This window comes from Oryza brachyantha, chromosome 3 (assembly GCF_000231095.2).
Source record: "Oryza brachyantha chromosome 3, ObraRS2, whole genome shotgun sequence".
In the NCBI taxonomy this organism is placed as follows: domain Eukaryota; kingdom Viridiplantae; phylum Streptophyta; class Magnoliopsida; order Poales; family Poaceae; genus Oryza; species Oryza brachyantha.
In genome coordinates, this window is record NC_023165.2 from 20534642 (window position 1) to 20556997 (window position 22356).

The 22356-nt window shown below is 40.0% G+C and overlaps 2 protein-coding genes and 1 non-coding gene across 3 annotated transcripts; 1 reads left to right on the plus strand and 2 right to left on the minus strand.

Annotated features, from left to right (window-relative positions):
* Positions 1–6890: 6890 nt before the first annotated feature.
* LOC102700133 (proline transporter 1) lies at positions 6891–10888 on the plus strand. The gene is made up of 8 exons (XM_015834803.2): positions 6891–7356; positions 7769–7958; positions 8565–8789; positions 9038–9132; positions 9332–9521; positions 9627–9751; positions 9830–10045; positions 10214–10888. Exons 1-8 carry the CDS (start codon positions 7351–7353, stop codon positions 10592–10594), a joined length of 1428 nt encoding a protein of 475 aa, XP_015690289.1. The 5' UTR covers positions 6891–7350; the 3' UTR covers positions 10595–10888.
* Positions 10889–14015: 3127 nt separating this feature from the next.
* LOC102700419 lies at positions 14016–15044 on the minus strand. The gene has a single exon (XM_006651568.2). It carries the CDS (start codon positions 15042–15044, stop codon positions 14184–14186), a length of 861 nt encoding a protein of 286 aa, XP_006651631.1. The 3' UTR covers positions 14016–14183.
* A 5727-nt stretch (positions 15045–20771) lies between these two features.
* On the minus strand, positions 20772–20910 carry LOC121054044. The gene has a single exon (XR_005811511.1). It is a non-coding gene; the product is annotated as a small nucleolar RNA Z247 (small nucleolar RNA).
* Between the last annotated feature and the right edge of the window lie 1446 nt (positions 20911–22356).

Sequence of the window (22356 nt, forward strand, 5' to 3'; positions counted from 1 at the left end):
GGAGGTGTCCAACTCAAAATGAAGGCCCAAACTAAGTCAACTTCTAGTATGGTTCGGAGTCCAGAACCAATCTACACTAAAATGGGTGCTCAATTCGTATATGAACTCGGATTGAGGCGTTCTTTATATGGATGGAAAGCTAAGAAGATAATATTTCTAGTGGTTCTGGTCCCACGTTCAAATTCATTATGAGTCGACAGGAATTGTCTAAACAAGTTGACATTCAGAATCTGTCCCGGTGTTGCGTCACCAAATTTTGGGCCCTTAGGTCATGTATCATATTGGAGTTCATTAGGGTTAGGTAAGGGGGGTTACACGACCCTAAACTCTATATATTAGTAGCCGCCACCATAGTTAGGGCTTGGGTTCTGCTTAGAATAATCTATCTAGAAATGTTTCACCGTTCGTTCGGTTTGTGAGACCGTAACTTGTGAGTTTAATCATTCATCTGTAATTTGGTTGTGTTCTTTATTGTTCTTGTTTGTGTTCTTCGATTCGCAAGCAGGGATTAGCCTTCTCGGTGAGATCAACCGGATTTCAATATGGTTGATAACCAGAGGAGACATGGTGCTGCGATTGCGGGGCTTAAGGCCATGCTTATTCAAAAGCTGGATCGAGTTGTATAACGACTCCATCAAATCAAGAGATTATCAGACCATATTGAAAGATCGGTAACCCTAGTTCACATTAGCTACCGCCGCCTTCTCTTCTCCCCTGGGTGCTGCCGCATCCCCTGGCCAATTCGCCTAGCCAGCTCATGGTCGCGCGGGACGCCTCGCCGCCATTGTTCACGTCGGTGCTGGCATTGTCCGAGAGGAACCCAAGGTTCCTGACGCCGGGCATGGTGCGGTCACTCTGCGTCGTGATGCCCACCAAGGCCTGGCATGTCTGTGGTCGATCTCGCTGGCCTCCGTGCGGTGCACATCAACTAGGCGGCGACCGTGAGGGTGGACTCCGGTTCCACAGTCGAGGAGCTACAACAGGTAAACGACCAATACTCTTTTATTATTGACAAAGAATATACCAACAATGAATATAACCAATATGACCTAATATTTTTGTGTGAGTGTGCACATTAGGATTAAAAACGGTTCGGAATCTTGCTGGATTCTGCACCTGTTTTTAAAAACGAAAACAATCGGTCATAAGTTTTTTTGAAAATATTCGGAAACGGTATTGAAATCAGAATTTTTTAGAAACGGAATCGGATACGGTAGGATTACTATCCGTCGAAACACAGAATTAGTCAGAACATTTCTGGAAAATTTGTTGGAATTCGAAAGCATATAATAGACTAAAGAGAAATTGGCCCAACGGCCTAATCCACTAACCCCAAGTGGCCAGGCTGGCCCAAATTTCAACCCTAATTCCCAACTCGTCCGTGCGCCAGTGCATGGCTGCGGGGGTAAGTATCGTGCCGGCCGTGCATAGGGTTGAAAACGGTTTGGAATCTTTTCGGATTTCGAACCTGTTTTCGGAAACGGAAACAATCAGACGGAATTTTTTCGAAAATATTCGGAAACGGAATTGAAATCGGAATTTTTTCGGAAACGGAATCAGATACAGTAGAATTACTGTCCGCCGAAACAATAACCGTTTGGAAGCATGTAATAGACTAAAGAGAAATTGGCCCAATGGCCCAATCCATTAACCCAAGTGGCCAGGCTGACCTAAATTTCAACCCTAATCTCCAGCTCGTTCATGTGTCAGTGCATGGCCCCTGTCTCGTGCCGACGCCGCTCCTGGCAGGTCTGCGTCTGGCCCCCATGTCCACCTGCCCAACCTCCATTCTCACCGCGAGCTCCTACATCCGCATCCCGCTACCATGTCGTGTGTGCTACCGCCATCCCTTGCCTCACTGCCACCAATGCTGCCTGGCCACTCCTTTGCATTACTGCAACTAATCGGCCAACGCCACCTCGCCACCCCCAACACCACCACCTGCCTCACTGCCAGAGCAACCGACGCTGCCACACCGCCCCCTGCCTCACCACCTCCTGGGCTCCCGGCCATTGACTCCAACATTATGTTGTGTTGTTCTCAATTTTAGTTTGTGAATTTGATATGTTGTTTTAGAAATTATTTGAATACTTATTTTGATGTGTTTTTATATTCCGATAAATTTTCGATACCATATTCGCTCTGCTTCGTATTCATTCCGTTTTCGTATTCGATATTACCCGATTTTGTTTTTGTATCCACGGTTTCCGATTCTAGTTCTGGTTCTAAAAATAATATGGAAATGGAAACAGTAGAGGTGGTTTCTATCCGTTTTCGAGCCGTTTTCATCCATCGTAAAGATCCACATATAGAGTGTCCGTCGTGCAGATCCACATATAAAGTGTACTCTGCCCTTCTACAAGAATGAGTACGGGTCCCCTCTCTGGGATTTCATTTCTCTCCGGCATGCTATCATCGATTAATGCAAATCTTAAGGATTTTTCAAGATAATGATAGTGAGAAAGACACTTCATTGGTTATTAGTGTTGGAAATTGATTATATGATGTATTTGTTAGCTGAGATGGAGATATATTTTGTTGGTTATGAACTGATGTTTATTATGTGATGACGAATGTTTGGGATTGATTATTTCTGAGTGATGTCCATGTTTTTGTGCTCATTTTGAGTTCATGCAGTCCTGAGCGCCGGTTAACTGGGTGCTCTGACCGGCTGAGTGCCCTTTTGCACCGCAGATGCTGCCTGTTCTATTTAGAAATGAGCAGGGGTATTTTAGTCCTTTGACATGTCTGTTTGATGCAAAAATAATAAAATATAACTTCAAGTACTCTATAATGGCATTCTATTGAGAAGTGTTAGATAAGGAGTGATATTTTTATGATTGCATTGGGTTATTTTGTAAAAGACATCTGTACTAACTGGCGTATTATTAATTTTCTCGTAATATTACACCTATAGTCTAAGATGTAGACACTATATTTAACCGTGTCCACATCTGAACCCTCACCTGGAGAACCTCGTGAGTCGCCTAACTGTTTCGGTTAATATTCAGCATAGACGAGTTTCAACAGTGGAGTTAATGATTAGTATGTGAAGCTGATCTGTGATCAGGTCCCAATTTTAGATTTAATTGCAGCAAGAAAATTTGTCTCCAGAACAACAGCTTCATTGATATCGTGTTGAGACTAATAATTTAAAGTTAGGACTCAAAATATAACGAATACGTGTAGCCGTGCAGGAGTACTTTTAAAGAGAAGATGATACCCTACATAATATAGGGTAGTTGCTTTATAAAATTTTAAAAATTTGATCAAATCTTGTTCGAAACGATAAATATTTTTTTTATACTATAGAGAGTATTTAGGTAGGCCAACGAGCTGTACTTATTCCTATGCTACAGGCTCACGGAGTCACGGTGTTGGTTGATGTGGAGTTGTGGACCATCGGCTATTGGTAGTCTTGGAAGATTGCTAGTCCTAGGGAACACCAGCAGAAGATCGTGAGTAATGCTAGACAAGAACGAACATGTATGACATATATTGATGTATTTCATTTAAAATTATTTTAAAATATTACACCATTTGTCAGTTTAGAAATAGTGCGTAAAAACCAAGAAATAATCTTGCTAAAAGAAAATAACCGTGGAGACACGAAAGAATGATGTATTGATGAGGAAGTTCTTAACCTTAATAATTCCTCTAAATACATGTTAGAAAATCACTTTTCACGTCCCTTGGACAATCTAATGGTTTTCACCATTCCCCTGTTACCTGTTACCAACTTACCAATCCCTAATGGCTGAACAATAAACTATTCCAACACACACACACACAAAATACAAAACTACATAAAATAAACTAATCATACATACAAATTTACAAATTACATGAAAATAAATCAAACAACATACATTAGAACCATATATAACCAATATGCTATTTTTTCATAAAATGGAGATAAAATTGCACGTTGGATACTTGCATATCAGTATAATTTAAGACTTAGTAATGTGTAATTTTGGATGAACGAAAACTTATATATTTCCAAGCGGGTGGAATCTTGCAAATCCTGTCATTATTTCCTAATCACTTGCTCTTTTTATTTGATGTTATTAACATAATTTTAGATCTACATTTAATCATTTGTCTGATTTAAAAAATATTATGTAAATATATAAAATGATAAAACATACTTAAATTATCTTTAATAAATAAGAAAATAATTAATAATTATGTAAAAGATTTAAATAAGATGAATGATCCCATAAAAGTTGAAACCAACTTCAGAATAAAAGAAACGAGGAAGGAGTGACCCGAGACGTTACCTGGTAAGCAACTACGGTGAACCATGTTCTTCTCCCCCTCTTACTATTGATTCTCTTAGTTTTCATATGCACGCTTCTTAAGCTATTTGAAGCTTATATTTTTGCAAAAAAATTATTTAGAAAAGTTTTCAAAAAATTATATTAATCTATTTTTAATTTTTATAACTAAAAATTAATTAATTATATATTAATCTATTACGTGCAGGATAACTAACCACCAGCCGAACGTGGCCTGACCATCGTCATCCCACAGTAGACTAGGGTCACCCAGCTCAGATATTTGGGACCTAAGAGCAAGTTCAATAGTATAGCCAACTATTAATTTTAATTCATCTATAGTTAATCTAATAGCTAATTCATATAATAGTTATATACAAAACATTAATATATGGTCCCATATAGCATACACATATTTTATCTTGGAGCCCGTGTACAGCTGGCTATAAATTAGTAGCACATCTCTCTTCTCTCTTCTCTCTTGTCTCTTTAAAATATGTTTATAGCTGACTGACTTATAGTCCTATTGTATCTGCTCTAAGCACTTGCTCTTTGTTATTTGATGTTATTAACATAATTTTAGATCTATATTTAATCATTTTCTGATTTAAAAAATATTATGTAAACATATAAAATGATAAAACATACTTAAATTTTTTTACTAAACCATAAAATAATTAATAATTATGTAAAAGATTTATAAGATGAATGGTCCCATAAAAGTTGAAACCAACTTCAGAATAAAAGAAATAGGAAGGAGTGACCCGAGACGTTTCCTGGTAAGCAACTACGGTGAGCCATGTTCTTCTCCCCCTCGTACTAAGGCCGCTTTCAGGTAAGATGGATAGGTAAGTTAACTTATCTTAATTGTTTTTCATGTGTAGGTTCCTTGAACTGCTAAACGATATATTTTGTATAAAAATTTTTTAGAAAATTTGTTTTAAAAAATCATATTAATCTATTTTGTATTTTTGATAATTAATAATTAATTAATAATGTACTGATTTATTACTATATTTTCCATGCCAGATAATTTAACTTTACCACTTCTTACCCCAAACGCGTTCTAACTGATTCTCTTGTTTTCCGTACACATACTTCTCAAACTACCTAACAATATATTTTTTATAAAAAATTTCTATAGAAACAATTTAAAAATTATATTAATCTATTTTAAATTTTTATAACTAAAAATTAATTAATCATGTATTAAATAACTAGCCGCCAACCGAACGGGCCCCGAGGGACCCATCGTCGTCCTACAGTAGAGTAGGGTCGCCCAGCTCAGATATTTTGGTCCTTTTCCCGGCACGACAATCACACAAACAACTTGCATTGGCCGAATGGCAGTGACGCATAAAAACAAACAACACCAAAATGGACTTGATTTAAATTTTTTTCGCCGACAAGGACTTTACGTGCACGCTAACTACTGATATCACTTGATTCTTCTCTACTTTATTATGAAAGATACTAACGTCACACCCATGCTTATATTTGTTTGACAAATTTTGAATATTTAACTATAAATTTGAAGTAGATTTTAGATATTTTATCATAGTTTATTTTTCAGTCTTGACTTTTAGGTCGATAAACACATATATAAAATTTTTATTCATAAATACTTTTTTATTTACAAATATGTAACTTTTTAATTTTTGAATTATTTAGAGTTTTTCAAAGTATCTTGAGTATTTGTTATGGAATTATTAATTATTAAAATAACGGGAGTATTACCTTCATCCCCTAACAAGTGCAGGGAAAAAAGGATAGGATTCTAACGGGAAATGTAAATGTAAGTATAAAACAAAGAATTGCAAAATATAGAAAAAACGTAGGAATGACCGTTTGATTAGACCATAGAAAAACACAAGAATCTGAGGAGAGATAAAAAATTAAAAGGATTTTTTCCACGAGTTTCTACCTCTTGTTAAATTTTCTCCAAAACTTGTATGAAAAGAGACATTCCATAGAAATTTCATAGGATTTCATAGGGTTCATCTCTTTGATTCAAAGAGTTTTGTAGGAAAAATCTTAAAAAATGAAATCCACTAAAATTTCTATAAATTTTCTTCGAATAAAGGGAGCCTCTGGTCTTATCTCTGCTAGTTGAAAACATCGTTCGTCCTGCATCTCACCACATGTTCCGCAAAAACCGTCGCTCCCACCAATATCTGAAAAAAAAAATAAAGTGGTTTTCTTTCCGTATGAGATTGTACCGTCCATCATCAATTGGGTAAGTATGCTGTAATATATACGTATATTATTAGCTATAAAAGTGAGTTAGTATAAAATTTAAACAGAAGAAAAAAATGTTCTAACCGTAAAAGTAGAGAGAAATAGGTTTGTGAGGCGTACGAGATTTTTTTAAAACTTTTTAATAAATAATTTTATTGTTAAACCTCGAAGGTAAATATTAACACCATATAAACCTTTTGGTCACGTAACGCTGTCTACCAAAAAGATTTAGATGATAAAAATATTTTCCTTTCAGTTTAGCAAAAAAATTAGTTATTAAAAACGTCTTTTAAAAAATCGGCGTACGATCGTGCAAAGAATAATCGAGATGGGTGGGAGCCTGGGAGGAGGCATGTCGGATCGTAACGAGAAAATCTGAAAATCTCCAGCGTCGCCGCCGAATTCTCCGCAGCTCCACCACCACCACCCGACCGATGGCCCTCCCCTCACGCCTCCCCATCCTCCTCAACGACCCTCCCGCCTATATGGGTTCCGTCCGCTTCCTCCGCCTCCGCCTCGCCCCCACTCTCCCCCCCACGCCATCGCCGCCGCGCCCCGATCGAGCCCCTGCTCCAATCTGCTGCCGATTTCGGCACAGGAAAGCACCGGCGGCGGCCGCGGCGGAGGAGCCAGCGAGCCGCCCGCCGCTAGGCGCGCTCTCTCTCGGCCTCTCCTTTTCCCTCCTCCCCGGATTCCCCCCCTACGTCGAATCTGATTCTGACCCCGTTGATCGGTCGCCCCCCTACCCCCTCCTGCTTGGCCCCCGCCGAAGCAAATATTGGAGCGGTTCGACGCATCGCATCGCATCGCAGGGAAGGACCCGCCACTCCCGATGGATGTGAGGCCTCTCCTCCTTCCTCTTTCTCGTCCTTTTTTTCATAATTTATTTATTTGTCTCACAAACAAAAAAGGAATTTTTTTTAATAGAACGACTGAACAAGGAGCATGTGGCATTATGCCTCACCTAGTATAATACCCGTGGGATATGATACGGCATGAACGGCCTCAGCCATGCCGCTGTCGCCAATCGATCGCATTTATTAGAGTAGATTGATACGGTGCTAGCAGAATGAAAAGCTGTCATCAGTTGATTATTTCTATTTTCTAATGATTAATAAGTAGGGAAAAGGACAAGGGGGAAAAAAGCTTGCACATTTATTTTGTGCGATCTGGAATGCAAAGCAATAGATTAGATTCTACTTTTGTGGGGGTTGCTTTTGCTTATATATGTCTATTCTTGCGCTAAGCAGCAGCAGCAGCACCACCAGTGCGACGAGGAGAACCAGAGGGCTGCATCCTCCCACTCTTCTGCACCCTCTTCCTCTTGGTCAGGGCACGGGGAGGAGAGCAGCACAGCGCCGCTTTTGTCCTACAAGATGGTTGACGACAAGATTGAGAGCGTCCAGGTATCCGAGGACACGGCGCACCAGATTAGCATTGGTAATTTTTCGTCCACTCTTGTTTGTTCATGCAGCCAAACTTTTGTACCAGACGTTTCCTGGAATTTCCAATGTGGCTGATGGATGAACCTGTGATACATATCTCCTTTTGTTTCATAAGTGTCCTTATAACTTGTTGAATAAATAGACACTTCTTTTTCATTGTCCACAGCTAGGAAAATGTACAATCATGCTTATCATCTTGGGGCCTATTCACCAAAAGATTGAAACATGAAGGCATGAAGCAATTCGTTTTTTAATTTTATATAATTATCATTGATGTCTCTTCTTACTGCTTAGTTGTTTGCTGTACGCAAAATTAGATATGTCTTATTACTGCTTAGCTGTTTCCTCAACTCGAAATTAGATATCTCTTCTTACTGCTTAGCTGTTTCATCTACCCGAACTTACAAATATGATAGAAAGCATGGATTGTCACTTAGTCCTCAAACAAAAATATAGCAAAACCAACGGTCTTATGATTCACATCACAATCTTTGATGCTGCCTGCATTTCAGTCACCATGGCTTACTATAGCACATTTCAGTCTCAAAGTAGCACATATTGTTATTATTATTTAACTCCTGAATCATTATTTCACTTTCAGATCCTTGGTATCAAGTTGGATTCATTCTGACAACTGGGGTAAATAGTGCATATGTTCTGGGATACTCTGCATCAATCATGGTCCCTTTAGGCTGGATTGGTGGGACATGTGGCTTGATTCTAGCTGCGGCAATATCCATGTATGCAAATGCTCTTCTTGCTCGCCTTCATGAAGTTGGTGGCAAACGCCATATCAGATACAGAGATCTTGCTGGGCACATATATGGTAAATATTCCTATGCTCAGTCCCCCCGCATTCTATAAGATGAATTGGGGTGATAAGGCAGAATTTCATTATTTCCTTTTTTCTGTAACTGGATTTTTTTTCCTAATGTGTTCCCCTTGCATCATATTTGTGATATTCATTCTTTTTGAATTGGATATGGAATTTACTTTCTGTGTATTTTATCAATAAAATAATGATAGTTTTGCTTTTGCAGTATAATTGAATTACCTTTATTTTGGTAACTACAGGTAAAAAAATGTATTCGCTTACATGGGCTCTTCAGTATGTTAATCTGTTCATGATCAACACTGGCTTTATCATCTTAGCTGGTCAAGCCCTGAAGGTACAGAGTAATCACTAGCATCCAGCTATTCTCTCCATCTGTATCACCTGCAATGACTCGCCTTTCTATCTTCCCAGCAAGTTAGAACTTTTTTCAGAATCCATACGTTGAATTTCCCTCCAGGGAGAACAAATTAGTTGATGCCATACTCTGGGGAAATCCCTTTTACTCGACTCACTTGCCAACTTCCTTTGTGCAGGCAATATATGTACTATTTAGGGATGATGGACTTCTAAAGCTCCCCTACTGCATAGCATTATCTGGCTTTGTCTGTGCTCTTTTTGCCTTCGGAATCCCATATCTCTCTGCTCTCAGGATTTGGTTGGGACTGTCCACACTTTTCAGTCTCATCTATATTGTGATAGCATTTGTGCTGTCGCTCAGAGATGGTAGGATACTTTGGTTCCTTTGATTCATCTGTCCGTAATTTCAAATATATTTCCATTTGTTGGCATAACTTTCTATAAATTTTCATTACTGATTTTTTTTTGAAGGGATAACCACACCTGCAAAGGATTATACTATTCCTGGATCACATTCAGATAAAATCTTCACTACAATAGGTGCTGTAGCAAATCTAGTGTTTGCTTACAACACTGGAATGCTGCCAGAAATTCAAGTAAGTCGGTATAACATATATGACCGGCGACTAGTTTATATGCCATGATATTCTTATGCGTATTATTATATATTGCAGGCAACCATAAGGCCTCCTGTGGTCAAGAACATGGAGAAGGCTCTGTGGTTCCAGTTCACTATTGGTTCACTGCCTCTTTATGCAGTGACCTTTATGGGATATTGGGCTTACGGATCCTCAACATCAAGCTATCTACTGAATAGTGTCAAGGGACCAATTTGGATAAAAACCGTGGCAAATTTATCGGCGTTTCTTCAGACCGTCATAGCATTACATGTAGGTTACCTTACTGTATATTTATTCCAAATTGCATTTATTTTCAATTATTCACAGGCTTTATGGTTGAATTTTTCTTTGAATTCACAATTATGTGTTCTAAAATTTATTTATAATAAATTTCCCATCAGTGAGGTAACACGAGTCTTTTTTCCCTGCATATGCCAGATATTTGCAAGTCCGATGTATGAGTTTCTGGACACGAGATTTGGCAGTGGACATGGTGGCCCTTTTGCAATCCACAACATAATGTTCAGAGTGGGCGTCAGAGGAGGTTACCTCACCATCAACACCTTGGTGGCTGCGATGCTCCCGTTCCTTGGTGACTTCATGAGTCTGACAGGAGCTCTCAGCACCTTCCCGCTGACGTTCGTTCTTGCGAATCACATGTACCTGATGGTGAAGCAGCACAAGCTGCCCACCTTGCAGAAATGCTGGCACTGGCTGAACGTTGTTGGGTTCAGCTGCTTGTCCATCGCAGCTGCGGTTGCTGCGCTGAGGCTAATCACGGTCGACTCCAGTACATACCATTTGTTTGCTGATCTGTGAGGTTGAATTTCCTGTGCAAATATGCAGCCCCTTGATCAACAGTAAATTCCTCTTCTTTTTTGGTTAGGTGGTCCAGTTAGGTCGGTAGAGATGGAGATTACAATAAATAACTTGGGTTCAAATGTCCAAATTTGGTTATTTGAGGTGCAAGATGCCTTGCCCCCAGAACGTACCGCTATGGTTTCACTTTTTAAGAACTGTAACGGTACTGCTACGTCTTTTTGCATAGAATAGTATATTGTCTCTTTGTTGCAATGAAATTTTATTAAAAAAATATTACTACCTTCATCTTCTTCTCCATCTTCTTCATTTTATAATGTAAGATGTTTGACTTTTTTATTACAATGTTTGACCATTCGTCTTATTCAACTACAAATATAAAAATACAAGTCATGTTTTCATAATTTTTTGAATAAGATAAATTATCAAAATTGTAAGCAAAAAAATCAATCATCTTACACCATTAAACGGAGGGAGTATTAGCATATTATAAAAGTAGAGTTAATAAAAGTGAATTACACCATTAAACGGAGGGAGTATTAGTATATTATAAAAGTAGAGTTAATAAAAGTGAATTGATATGTAAATACTAGTTATTTTTTATTTTAAAACATGAGGAAATTGGTGGTGAGGCAGTGGCAGATGCACCGTCCATCACCACTAGGAGTATGGTGATTTTTGTGCAGGCATGCAAGGTACTTTTGTATTAGTTGAGACTAGTAAATCAAACTTATCTAAAAAAAATAGAGAGAAACTTGTAAGATGAACCACTTGATGATCAGTGGACGAGCTTGCTTAGACTGATTGACAGATGCTGCCTCGCTACAAACTATTTGGACATGATTTTGCTGAGCGTGAAAAACGAATGGCTCTCCGTATTTCGATGCATCATCAACGGTTAGCCTAATGATCTTTCCCTTGTATTTCCTCTATCAATAGCCATAGTTGATTCATGTATTAATGAATATATATGGTGTATATATAGAGACGATTTTATTAGAGCATGTTTAAGAGAATGACTAAAATTTAACTATACAAATCTTAATTTAGCCATTCATATCAAAAGATTACCTCCCCACTCCCTAAATCCTAACGGTCGTGATGGTAACTTGTGGGCCTAACCATGTGGGGCACGCAAGTAGCAATCCTGCCGCATGAGAAGATGGCTTGCCAAATTTAGTCATTCAGAAGACATGTTTAGTCATCCAAATAGTATGATAAGTCAAATAGGTAGTCTCTTGGGGGACAATTTTTTTTAACATAATTGCTAAATTTTGTTAGAGCAAACCTAACAGATCATCTATCCCATCATCCATCTTGAATATAGATGATACGAGAGGGAAAAGAGGTTTCAGTGGATCATCTATTCTATCATCCAAAAATAGAATATCATCCATATTAGAAAAATAAACTCCAAATATGGATATTCTCTTTTCTATCCATATCTTACCATCCAATCACAAGAGTAGAGAGCAACATCAACATGAGAGCAGGTGGTTGCAAAATATTAATAAAATATATATGGATGATGCAATATAAATATTCTGTCGGAGTGATGCATGATATGAATGAAAAATCTATTTTGGATGAGTATTCAAATGATAATATGGATGATAAAATTTAGATAAGCTGTTGGATTTGCTCTTATGGCAAGTCAAATAGGTAGTTTGTTAGAGACACTCTTATCTATGTAAATTTAGCGAAGATTAAAAAAAGTCTTACTCCATATAATGGAGAGGTTATATAGCTGCACAACTTTACAACTTCAATCAACTCCCAACTTAGAGGAAAACTCTTTTTAGCACATCCGTCTTTGCATGTTATGTAAATAGTCATAAAAATATAAAAAAAATAAAAAGATAGATTAATATGAGTTATATCACTTCATAAATCTATAAGTTTAAATTAAACTTCTATAAGTCGTATAAAAAAACAAAAGAAGCACTGGGTGTTGGATTGAGATCAGGTGCTGTCGTTATAGCGACTGCACGTTTAGCACTAGCACCTCATCTGGCCATCCAAGGAGCAACGGACGTCCACAAATTAACAGGCCCTGTTTCTCTATCTCCATTGCCGCAGAGGTTACTCCGGACTGCCGGAGAAAGCTAGAAATAAACTTTTTTTTTTTGGTATTTAAGGTAAGGAGCAAGCGGTGCTCCATGGTTAGAAAAAGGAAATTTGCAAACGTGTCATTATAATTTTGCAAAATTAGAGATATGCAATTGGTATCTCAATGATATATGTAGTCCGCATGATTCAATGACATGTAGGTTAGGATGACATATCTCTAATTTTACAAAATTATAATGGCATCCATGCAATTTTTCCTTAGAAAAAAGAGTCCATGTGCAAATACAGTTTAAAAAAATCTAAAATTTGAATTTAAACTTTTAATATAATTGACATTGAGAGAAGAGTCTATCTAGAAATACAATTTAGAAACATTGAAAATTCCCGTTAAATAAGTAAAATTAAGAGAAAGCGTCAACATATAAATTCAAATTTTAGAAGTATCTAAAATTAGAATTATAAATTAAATATTATGCAGAAAAAAGTTTATGTACGAGTATAATTTAGAATACGCATAAATGAGGTTCATATAAAATATAATTTAGAAAATTTTAAATTTGAATTAAGAATTAAAATAATTATTATTAAGATAAGAGATAGATATAATTTATAAGGATTTTTATGACGGGAAGAAGAAAAATAGCTAGAGGAAGAAGACGACTTTGTCACTTTGAGCGCTAGCTACTCTGCCAGGTGGGGTCGTGATGAATCCTTTACAGATAACCGTTCGATCTATTTCGAGCGACTTAGATCGGCTACAGCTAAAGTTGAAGTCGCTGTAGCGACTGCACATGATCCCGATCCCTGGGTGTTATCAATATTATTAATTTAATATCACCACGACTGTACGTATGATCTATGCATATCGAAAGAGGCTTCTACGTCGACCCATGTCTTATCATGTCATATCTAATATGTTCATCTCGTCGACATAAATAATATGTATATATAACATGAAACAAGAATGCATGTAAGGTTATGTTTAGTTCCCAAGAACTTTTTCTAAAAACATCGCATTGAATATTTGAACACCTAAATAAAACATTAAATATACATGAATATTAAAACTAACCACACACTTATAGGGAAAATCGTAAGGCGAATCTTTTGAGCCTAATTAAGTACGTGATTAGCCATAAGTGCTACAGTAACCAACATGTGCTAATGACGGATTAATTAGACTCAAAAGATTCGTCTCGCGGTTTTAAGGCGGAATCTAAAATTTATTGTTTTAATTAGACTATAGTTAATACTTTAAACGTGTGACTATATGCATCGATGTGATGTTTTTACAAAATTATTTTGCAAACCGAACACAGCCCTAAACTGCACTCAGCTCAACCACAAACTAAAACTCAATAATAACATAATGAGCTAGCTTGCATATACATGTATATATGTAGGTGTGTATATATATACATATAGAGCATGGATGTATATAATGCTATTATGGCTATGCACGTATTGTCGTATAAAGGGCCGGGGGTGAAGCCGTAGTGCGAGGGAGGGAGCGAGTATATCAGACTCCGGCTCCCTGCAGGACCTGCAGCCTCATCTCTCGGTTGAACCGCGTGATGAACTCCTCCACCTTCCTGTTCAGCTCCTCGTCGCTCAGCTTCCAGTACTGCTTGCTGCCGCTGCCTGTCGGCGCCGGCGGCCCTCCCCACGGCACTGCTGTCCCTTCGTCTTCCACGCCAAACGACCAAGAGTCGTCGTCGTCGGCGGCGTCGTAGGTAACAATTGCAAGGTGCTCTGAGGAGGACGAGGGACTTACGACGACCAGCAGCGTCTCCTCCTCCTTCTTTTCCGTCGTGGCCTCTCTTGCTGCTGCTTCGTCTTCATCGTCTCCTTGGGAAGCTTCTCCGTGGCCGCCGTTGTCCGTGACGGTGGTCTTTGCTGCGTCTTGTGGCTGCCGACCTGGTCTCTCACCCTCGACTGTGACGTCGGAGGAGGTGTTAACCGCCGGCGGGTCGTCAGAGGACGGGGCAACTAACGACGTCGCCACCGCCGGCACGTCGTCCGGGGACTGCGTCGCCACCACCGGCGTCGGCGGCGTGTCACGGCTGATCTCATCATCTCGTGCTACGGCCACCACCGGCGCCGCTGCTGCCGGGAGCTGATCAACCGCTGGAGGAGCAGCAGGGACGACGGCGGCGAGGAGGGAGGGCATCTCATCGTGGCGGCGGCGCGACGAGGCATCAGCGGCGAAGTCGGCGGCGGCGATGACGGCGATGATGGAGTTGGACAGGAGGAACCAGAACGTGGTGTCCCTGGCGAGCGCGGCCGGCGGGAGGTGGAGCAGGGAAGCGTAGAGGATGGGCAGCGACACCGCCAGCGCGGCCGCCGACGCGGAGGCCACCTTCTCCTGCGGCTGCCGCATCGATCGTTAGCTTCTTCGGTTCTTCCGGCCGGCCGATCGATCGATGTGTGTACGTGCAATCGATCTCCGGCTGCGTCTGCCATTTTTATAGCCGCAGAGCTCGCTCTATCTGGCTACGTTTAGTGAAGTAGTAGTGAGATGACATTGATGGTGTGGTTTGTGGCGTGTGAGTGGTTAGTGATTGGCGCGTGTGCATCTGGAGTCTAGAGAGTACTAGTGACACTAGTACGTTGCAGCTCTGTGCTGCGGCGTGCAGAGCAAGGCGCGGCCGTTCATTTTGCATCCTGACCCCGTCAAGTACAGCTACAGTGAGAATCGAGCGTTGCTTGGTAGCTAGCCACGCGGGCGTACTAGCAGCCCACGCGACTTCGATTATAAGATCGCAACTCACGTATCTCACTCGAGGATTTTTTTTTCTCATACGTGTGCGCATTCAAAATCCTAAGCGTGTGGCAGGAACACAGTTATGGTGTGGCGTGTGTTCTCGTACGTCCTGAGTTATACCCTTAAAAAGTACGTCTATAGCATATATAATTGTACGGGTGATTGTTTTTGGTACGTTTATAAAAGAAAAAATTAATTAATGAATAAAACTTTTATATACGAATTCTTAGTGATCTAAAAACCAAAAAACCAATGCTGAAAGATAAAATTCGATGAAAAACTCTTAAAATCAACTCAAATTTAAAACTAAAAATTCAATATTTAATTTATAAACATAAGTTGAAGAAAAAGACGGAGTGCGTAAGCAAGAAAAAACATGCTCCGCTCCTGTCGCAGATGATTTTTAAATACATATTTCAACGTTCATTTTGATTAAAAAATTTATGTGGATATGTAAAAAAATGTAGGGCATATGCAAACAGTATTTTAAATCGGTAGCTACCATATTTAACAATTAGCCTCTCACATGGCTAATTATATGAGAGTAAACAGTAAGACCCTCCCCAAGCAGCTATATCCATTATTCGGAGATAACACATATAAATAGAGATTTAAAACCTTGGTTTAGAGTATATTTAATCGCAAAACAATTGACAATAAAATAAATGATCATTACTTATTTTTTAATAAATTAAATAAATAGCCAATATTTTAAAGTCAACGACATTATCCATTAAACAACAAGTGCTATTAAAGTGCATTATTGCATGCCATGATCCCCAAATATAAACAATTCTTAACTTTTCTTTAGGAGAGATTAAGGACGAAGGAAATAAAAACTTTGCAATTACTCTATCGGTATGGTTTGGAGTAAGATGGGAAAAAAATAGAACCAGCCTTATAGCCGAGGAGGGGTGTTGTGCAATTGCAAAGAAAAAAACTTAGAGCCAGCCTATGAACCTAAAGCCTTGTTTAGTTGTCAAAAATTTTTAGCAAAAGGGTCACGTCGAACGTTTGACCGGATGTCGGAAGGAGTTTTTAGACATGAATGAAAAAATAAATTTTAGATTCTGCCTGGAAACCGCGAGACGAATCTTTTGAGTCTAATCAATTCGTCATTAGCACAGTGGTTAATTATGTCCTAATTAGGCTCCAAAGATTCGTCTTACGATTTCTCCCATAATTGTGTAATTAGTTTTAATGTTTATGTATATTTAATGCTTTATTTAAATATCCAAAGATTCAATGTGATTGGAAAAAGTTTTTGGGAACTAAGCAGAGGCTAAGATGAGGAAAAAAACTTTGCAACTACTCTATCGGTGAAAATTAGTTGAAAATACCCAAGGAGGAAGAGAATAAAAAAACATAGAGCCAGCCTCATTTATGATGATTATAAGTTGATGTAGAGTAGGTGAAAGAAATCAGAGGTACGGAAGCGGAGTCGTCACCGATCTTGGTGCGCCCGCATGTATTTATACGTGATACCAATAGCCGGCATCATGGCGTACATGATACGTATCGCAAGCTAACAACCTTGGGCTGATATATCTCTAACTAAACCTGATTACAACGTTTATCTATCAATATCTTTAGACAACATAACAACCACTAGATCGTTAGCATACTATACGCGTATATATCTGAACATATTGTTTAACACTCCCCTCAATCATAATCTACCTAGATTAAGATTGTATTTAAAATTTTCAAGCTGTCTTACCGGCAGCACCTTAGTGAATCCATCAGCCACCTAATCACCTGTTGGTACAAACTCAATTTCAAGCAGTCTGCGTTGTACTCTCACGCACGAAGTGATAATCCACTTCAATATGCTTAGTTCTGGCATGAAATACTGGATTAGATGACAGATATTTTGCACCCAGATTGTCACACCATAGTCTGGCCATAGGAGGACTAGATACACTGAGTTCCTGTAGCAGAGTTTGTATCCACATGATTTCTGCTATAGCATTAGCTAGAGCCTTATATTCTGACTCAGTGCTAGATCTTGAAACAGTAGCTTGTTTTTTTGCGTTCCAGGAAATTAGATTGTTTCCGAAAAATATAGCAAAGCCACCTGTTGATCTTCTATCATCTACATTTCTTGCCCAGTCTGCATCTGAATAGCCACTAACAAGCATGGACTTTGACTTACTGATGCTTAAACTAAGATTAGTACATTGTTTCAAATACCTTAGTATTCTCTTTACTACTGCCCAGCGTATAGTGGTAGGAGCATGTAAAAACTGACATACCTTGTTTACCGGGAAGAAAATATCTGGTCTAGTCAGAGTCAAATATTGAAGTGCTCCTACTACGCTCCTGTAGTTTGAGGCATCATTGGGGCTGAGTGCCTCTCCTTCATGTAAAGTGAGTTTCTCACTAGTTCGCAAAGGTGTACTAACAGGCTTGCAGTCAGTCATGCCTACTCTCCTTAAGAGGTCAGTGACATATTTCTCCTGGGTTAAGATAATGCCACTGGATACTTTGTTTACCTCTATACCAAGGAAGTAGTGCAGATCACCCAGGTCCTTTAATGCAAAGTCTTTTTGCAGATCCTGCAATAGGGCTGGAACAGCATCTTGCCTAGAATTGGCCACAATTATGTCATCAACATAAACAAGCACAAAGATGGTCAGTCCATTTTTATTATAAAAGAATAGGGAGGTGTCTGCTTTGGATCCCTGAAAGCCAAGTTGTTGGAGTTTCTGACTTAGCTTAGCATACCACGCTCTTGGCGCTTGTTTTAGACCATAGAGGGCCTTATCAAGTTTACATACATAATTAGGATAAACTTTGTCCTCATAACCAGGTGTTTGTTTCATATAAACCTCTTCTTCAAGAGTGCCATGAAGAAAGGCATTCTGAACATCTAACTGTCTCAAGGTCCATCCTCTAGAAACAGCAATTGACAGAACAATCCTAATTGTAGCAGCCTTTACAACGGGACTGAAGGTGTCCTCATAATCTATTCCATACCTTTGTTTAAATCCTTTGGCGACCAACCGAGCTTTATACCTGTCGAGAGTGCCATCTTACTTTCTTTTAATTTTATAGACCCATTTGCAGTCTATTACATTTCTTCCTTTCTGTGGGGGAACCAGATGCCAAGTTTTGTTATGTAATAAAACTGTAAACTCAACATCCATAGCATGTTTCCAGTTGGAATCATTTAAAGCATCAGATAGATCTCTGGGTTCCCCTGTAGTGGTGAGACAACCATATTTAACGGTACCATCAGTATAAACTTTCACCTTGCGAATACCTGTTTGCAGGCGAGTAACAGGACGGCTCCCTTCGCTCCCTGGCGCAGACGATCGCGGCACCGGTGGTGGGGGATGCGTGTGCGCAGTCTGGTGCGGCAAATCATCGATCGAGGAAGCAGATGGCGTGGCACTGGGTGACTGGTGCGTAGGGGATGGTGATTCCTCAGACGGTGATGTCGGGATGCTGCCACTACTGGGCACCGAATCCTCGTGGGAGTCAGCGCCGATGTCGTGAGCCGTCGGGACACCATCAGGAAAGACGCCGGAGACCTCCTCGTTGCTAGACGCTGTGTGTTCACATGAAATATCGATGTGTCCTCCTGCATTTTCGCTGGAATTTGCTGTAGAAGACAGGTTAGTACCAACAACAGGGAAATAATTCACATGACCATTCAGTTGTGCATCTTCAGGGTTTTGCATATCAAAAGGGAGAAGACTAATTTCCTTGCGAAGATGGGGACTAGCATTGGGATTGAGGTCAGCAAACGGGAAGACAGTTTCATCAAATACTACATCTCGGGAGATATAGATGCGCCCAGAGAACTGATCTAGGCAGCGAAATCCTTTATGAAGGGAGCTGTAACCAAGGAAGGTGCATTTCTTGGAACGAAACTGCATTTTGTGAGTGTTATATGGCCGAAGGTTGGGCCAACATGCACAACCAAAAGTGCGGAGGGATTTGTAGTCCGGTGTTTGTTTGAACAATCGTTCAAGTGGAGAGGTATGGCCAAGTATCTTTGTGGGCATGCGATTGATCAAAAATACAGCTGTTTGATAGGCCTCATTTCCAAAATTTAAATGGAAGAATGAGCCAACAAAGATAGACCGATTTCAACAATATGACGATGTTTTCATTCAACAGAGCCATTTTGTTGGTGGGTATGAGGGCATGAGACGTGATGCGAGATGCCAAGTTTGTTAAAGAAAGCATTTAGCTTTTGATACTCGCCACCCCAATCAGTTTGCATGGATATAATTTTTTGATTGAACATACGTTCAACAAGACATTGAAATTCTTGAAACTTTTGAAAGACTTCGGATTTAGATTTGAGAAAATAAATCCAAGTGAATCTACTAAAAGCATCAATGAAACTTACATAATATCTTTTACCACTCCCGGCAACAGGAGCGGGACCCCACACATCAGAGTAAACTAACTCAAGCGGGTTGCTAAACACACTGGACGACTTGGGAAAGGGTAGCTGATGGCTTTTCCCTTTTTGATAGGCATCACAAACTAAAGATTTATTTGACTCTGCTGAAACTGGTAAACTATGATTATAAACTACCTTTTCTACGATAGCATAAGATGGATGACCAAAGCGGCAATGCCACTGCTCGAGGGATGGTGTGATGGCTGCTAGGACTTCCTTGTCATGCCGGTCTGTTGTAGATGGAGATGGAAGAGGGAACAGCCGGCCACGACACCGTCCTCTAAGAATTGTCTCCTTCGTGAGTTGATCCTTAAGAGAAAAATGTTTAGGATACAATTCAAGGAAAGCACCATTATCAACCATGAGACGATATGCTGAGACTAGATTTTTACTAGCATTGGGAACATGTAAGATGTTTTTCAGATAGAGAGGACGAGATGAAGTATTAACAACTGAATGGCCTATGTGAGTTATTACCATACCTGCACCGTTGGCTGTTTGCACTTGATCTTGTCCCTTGTATTTATCTTTGATGGTGAGCTTTTCAAGTTCCCCGGTGATGTGGTCTGTAGCACCCATGTCGACATACCAGTTTGAATCTTGTCCATAAGGAGCAGCTGAACCTGCATATTTCTCATCAGGCACAAAGTCCTCATCATACCTATACCAGCAATCAATCACTGTGTGCCCCCTTTTATAACAAAGTTGGCACTTAGGACGTGTATCAATGTTGTTGTTGCCTTGGCGCTGGTTGAAGCTGTTGTTGCTGCTGCGGCCCCCTCTACCGCGACTGTTGCCTCCACGTCCACGCGGCTGCTGCTGCTGAGCTTGCTGATTTCCTGTGCGTCCCTTGTTTTGATTGCCGCGGCCAAGACCACGGTTGACGAGGTTGGCCGAATGTTCTTGTCGAAGCTTCATTTGTTGCTCAAAGCTGAGTAGCTGTGAGTAAACCTCTCCTAGGTTTACCTATTCAGATTTTGACACCAAAGAAGAAATAATTGGTTCAAAATCTTCATCTAATCCCGCAATTATATACGAGATCAGATCTTCTTCATCAATGGGCTTGCCGGAGATTGCTAGCTCATCGGCCAACACTCTCATCTTGCTGACATATTCAGCTATGCCCAGATCACCTTTCTTTGTATTTGTCAAGGCAATCTTTGTGTTGATGGAGCGAGCTCGTGTTGCCGAAGAAAACATTCCTTCAACCATGCTCCACAGCGACACAGCAGTGCTGCAGGTCGCAACCTGACAGAGAACATCTCTGCTCAAAGTGGTTAGTAAATAACCAAGTACCTGTTGATCATTGGCGATCCATTCATCGACCGCTGGATTTGGAGCTTCAACCTCCTTGTCATCTTTCTTGACGAGGATGGTTGCTGATGGCCTCTTCGTGGCGCCAGTAAGAAAGCCATCAAGACGTGCTCCTCGCATTACCGCAAGAACCTGAACTTTCTAGATCAGATAGTTGTTCTTGCTTAGTTTCTCTGTGACCGTGATTCCTCCAAGTGAACCGGCGGCCGGAGGTTGTGACGAACTTGCCATTGCGTAGATTAGATTGAGAGAGATATGTGGTGCTCTGATACCATGAAAGAAATCAGAGGTACAGAAGCAGAGTCGTCACCGATCTTGGTGCGCCCGCATGTATTTATACGTGATGCCAATAGCCGACATCATGGCGTACATGATATGTATCGCAAGCTAACAACCTTGGGCTGATATATCTCTAACTAAACCTGATTACAACGTTTATCTATCAATATCTCTAGACAACATAACAGCCATTAGATCGTTAGCATACTATACGCGTATATATCTGAACATATTGTTTAACAGTAGGAACAGTGTTGCAAAGTTTTTTTTCTTTGCAATTGTTGTGCAATTTGTCCACTTTGCAATTACTCATATATGAGCATGGTAATTAAGTAAATAGTTCTTAAAATTCTCTCGAGAATGTTACGCTATGCTAAAAGATTTATCCATGCATTTCTAATTGGGAACGGATATCATTTAAAGGGGATTACTAGGTTTTTTAGATAGTAAAATTGATAGAAATTTTAGTCACCAAGCTATACCTTAAAGCTCGATAGGAGGGCAAGAAGAGAGAAGAGAGAGGTGGCAGCTACCGTTTATTGGCAACGACAGTGACAACGAGCTTCTTTATGGTAGCTTTATCTTCGTCATTGCCGGGGACACTCGATAATGGGCAAGATTAGTATCAGGAGAGACAATAACAAGAATGGTTATATTTAGGGGTAGCAAAGGTGGAGATAAACTCAGTGATATAAGTCACCGCAGGTGAGGAAGAATAGACGACCAAGGGCTTCATGTCACTAAAGTTGGAAAAATAATGGCGGAGGGAGGGGTAAGAGGAAGGGGGGGGGGGGAGGAGGCCGATTGGTCGAGGCTCAATGGTCAATGAGGCTAGGGTGCGGCTTGCGGGATAAGGAGAAGTGCTCGCGCATGAGCTCTCTCGCTAGAATGTATGTCAAAAGCGTATCAAATAGA

Bases quoted from the DNA above. Each gene is read 5' to 3' on its own strand.
- LOC102700133 (XM_015834803.2), top strand. The intron at 9,522-9,626 runs GTAGGATACTTT...TTTTTTTTGAAG, and splicing joins TGTGCTGTCGCTCAGAGATG to GGATAACCACACCTGCAAAG. The intron at 9,752-9,829 runs GTAAGTCGGTAT...TATATATTGCAG, and splicing joins GAATGCTGCCAGAAATTCAA to GCAACCATAAGGCCTCCTGT.
- LOC102700419 (XM_006651568.2), bottom strand. From the start codon at position 15,044: ATGCGGCAGCCGCAGGAGAAGGTGGCCTCCGCGTCGGCGGCCGCGCTG.